This window comes from Solanum tuberosum, unplaced genomic scaffold (assembly GCF_000226075.1).
Source record: "Solanum tuberosum cultivar DM 1-3 516 R44 unplaced genomic scaffold, SolTub_3.0 scf00394, whole genome shotgun sequence".
NCBI classification, from domain to species: Eukaryota; Viridiplantae; Streptophyta; class Magnoliopsida; order Solanales; family Solanaceae; genus Solanum; species Solanum tuberosum.
The window spans coordinates 323,920-326,405 of record NW_006239329.1 but is presented as its reverse complement, the minus strand read 5'-3'; the positions used below and the strand labels follow the sequence as shown (position 1 = coordinate 326,405).

The 2,486-nt window shown below is 44.2% G+C and overlaps 1 protein-coding gene across 1 annotated transcript in view; it reads left to right on the top strand.

Moving 5' to 3' along the window:
* The first annotated feature begins 685 nt into the window (after positions 1-685).
* The window catches only part of LOC107057930 (probable leucine-rich repeat receptor-like protein kinase At1g35710), an 11,957-nt gene continuing 10,156 nt past the window's right edge, over positions 686-2,486 (top strand). The window contains exons 1-2 of the mRNA XM_015303079.1: positions 686-728; positions 976-1,059. Of these exons, the coding sequence (XP_015158565.1) occupies positions 686-728; positions 976-1,059 (127 nt within the window). The remainder of the gene's footprint in view (positions 729-975; positions 1,060-2,486) is intronic.

The window sequence follows — 2,486 nt, the reverse complement described above, 5'->3', positions numbered from 1 at the left end:
TCTAGAAGATCTTTCAACTGCTCTTTCAACTCTGTTGGTGCCATTCTATAAGGCGGAATAGAGATAAGACGAGTATCTGGAAGGAGATCTATGCCGAAATCTATTTCTCTCTCAGGAGGAATTCCGGGTAGATCATCAGGAAAAACTTCTGGAAACTCTCTTACTATAGGAACTGACTGAAAATGAGGTATTTTAACACCAGAGTCATGAACTCTAACTAAGTGATAGATACAACCCTTTGAAACTAACTTTCTCGCCTTAAGGTACGAAATAAAATGACCCTTAGGCACTGCTGAACTACTACTCCACTCTAAGACTGGCTCATTCGGAAACTGAAACTTGACCACCCGAGTTCTACAGTCTAATGATGCATAACAGGCATGAAGCCAATCCATACCTAGAATGACATCAAAATCTACCATGTCTAACTCAAACAAATCAGCCATGGTGCTCTTGTGATTGATGGAAACAGGACAATCACGATAAACTCTTTCTACTAGAATAGACTCCCCAACAGGTGTAGAAACACAAAAGGGTTCACAAAGTCTTTCAGGAAGAACCTCAAACTTATTTGCAACATAAGGAGTTACAAAAGATAAACTTGCTCCTGGATCTAACAAAGCATACACATCAAAAGCGAAAACTTTGATCATACCAGTGACAACATTTGGAAGTTCTCTTGCTCATGGCGACTGGTGATGGCACAGAGGCGATTTGCTCCTCCACCTGTACTAGAAGTAGCTTCTCTAGGTGCCGTCCTGTCTGGGGGAGCAACTTATGAAGATTGGGCCTTACTGCCCAGATTTCCACTACCTTGATTGTTCCTTGGGCACTCCTTCATAAAGTGACCCTCTTGCCCACATTTAAAGCAACATGTCTGGCCTTGACGACACTTCCCTGGATGGACTCTACCATACCTAGCACATGCAAGACCCCGGTTACTTCCTTGTGCTCTACTATTCTGAGACTGTGCAGGTCCAGCTCTGAAGTTCTACGAACTCTGTCCCGCGTACTCACTTTTATTTCTGGGTGCAGGTGCACTAACAGATGATGGAGCAGGTCCCCTTTACCTTTGCTGAAAGGATGAACGGTTCGCATTACCTTTCTGTTGCCCGGACTCATTACCGGTCTTAGCTCTCTTATTTCTGAACTCTTCTCTGTCCCACAGCTTCTCTTCCTCAACCTATTGCACATAGACCATCAATCTAGATATGTCCATGTCCCCAATAAGCATTGCAGCCTTACCTTTCTTACTTGACAACCGAGACAGCCCAGCAACAAACAAACTCATTCTATTCCTCATATCCGCAACCATCTCTGGAGCATAGCGGAATAGTTGTGTGAACTTCAAACTGTACTCGTGAACACTCAAAGACTCCTGCTGAAGTGTGAGGAACTCACGTACCTTGGCCTCTATCAATTCTCGAGGAAAGAAATGCCCCAAGAAAGTTTCCTCAAAACAAGCCCAACCGCAAGTGGTGCATTCTCAACTCTACCCCCTTTTCATTGGTCGAACCAAGTTCTAGCAACATCTTTCAGCTGATACGCAGCTAGTTCAACCCGCTTGATATCTGCTACATGTATCACATCAAAAATCTTCTTCAACTCCTCAATGAAGTTCTCTGGATCCTCAGTAGTGCTTGAACCCATGAAACTCGGAGGATTCATCCCCAAGAACTCACGAATCCGTGAAGTGTTAGCTCATTCATGTCGAGCTCCACTTTGTTGATCAATCTGATTAGTTACGGCTTGACTCAGAATTCTAATTGCCTCTCTGAACTCGACATTAGAAATTTCCCTTGATCTTGCACTCCCGGGGTATAAGGTAACTCTTGCTCATCCACATAACGTCTAGGAAGACGCCCTCTACTAACTCTTCGTGGAGGCATGACTATCTGAAACACACGCAAGCACGGATTAGAACGAAACTTTTTAGAGATCAACTCTAACGCACGAGATGAGTGTGAAAGAAGTGAGAAATCTTCCTAAATGTTGCAACCTCCCAATTATAGATGTGGCGCGTTTCTCATCGATAATTAGGACTCTACAGACACGGCTTCATAGACTCCCTAGGACTCTTGAACGCTGTGCTCTGATACCAAGTTTGTCATGCCCCGAGCCTACACCCTGGGCGGGACCGGCACCCGAAGACCATTGCTGGCCCCAAGCGAACCCTTGGCCTGGCTTTCTTAACTCAGCGGAAACCTGACTCAACAGAATAACTCAATGCCATACAAAGACATAAAACAACTTAACTGATAAAATCTGGCCCAAAAGGGTAACTCGAGTCTCAAAATAGAATATTTACATATATACATAGATGAGGGACTCAATACTAACTGACTGGCTGTCTATGAAGCCTCTACAATACTGAGATGGACGTTGGGACAGACCCCGCAACATCCTAACAAAATAAAACTAGTAACACAAAAATAACAGAGTCCTCCGGAATGCAAAGAGGCTCACCACTGACTCTAGAGTACTCA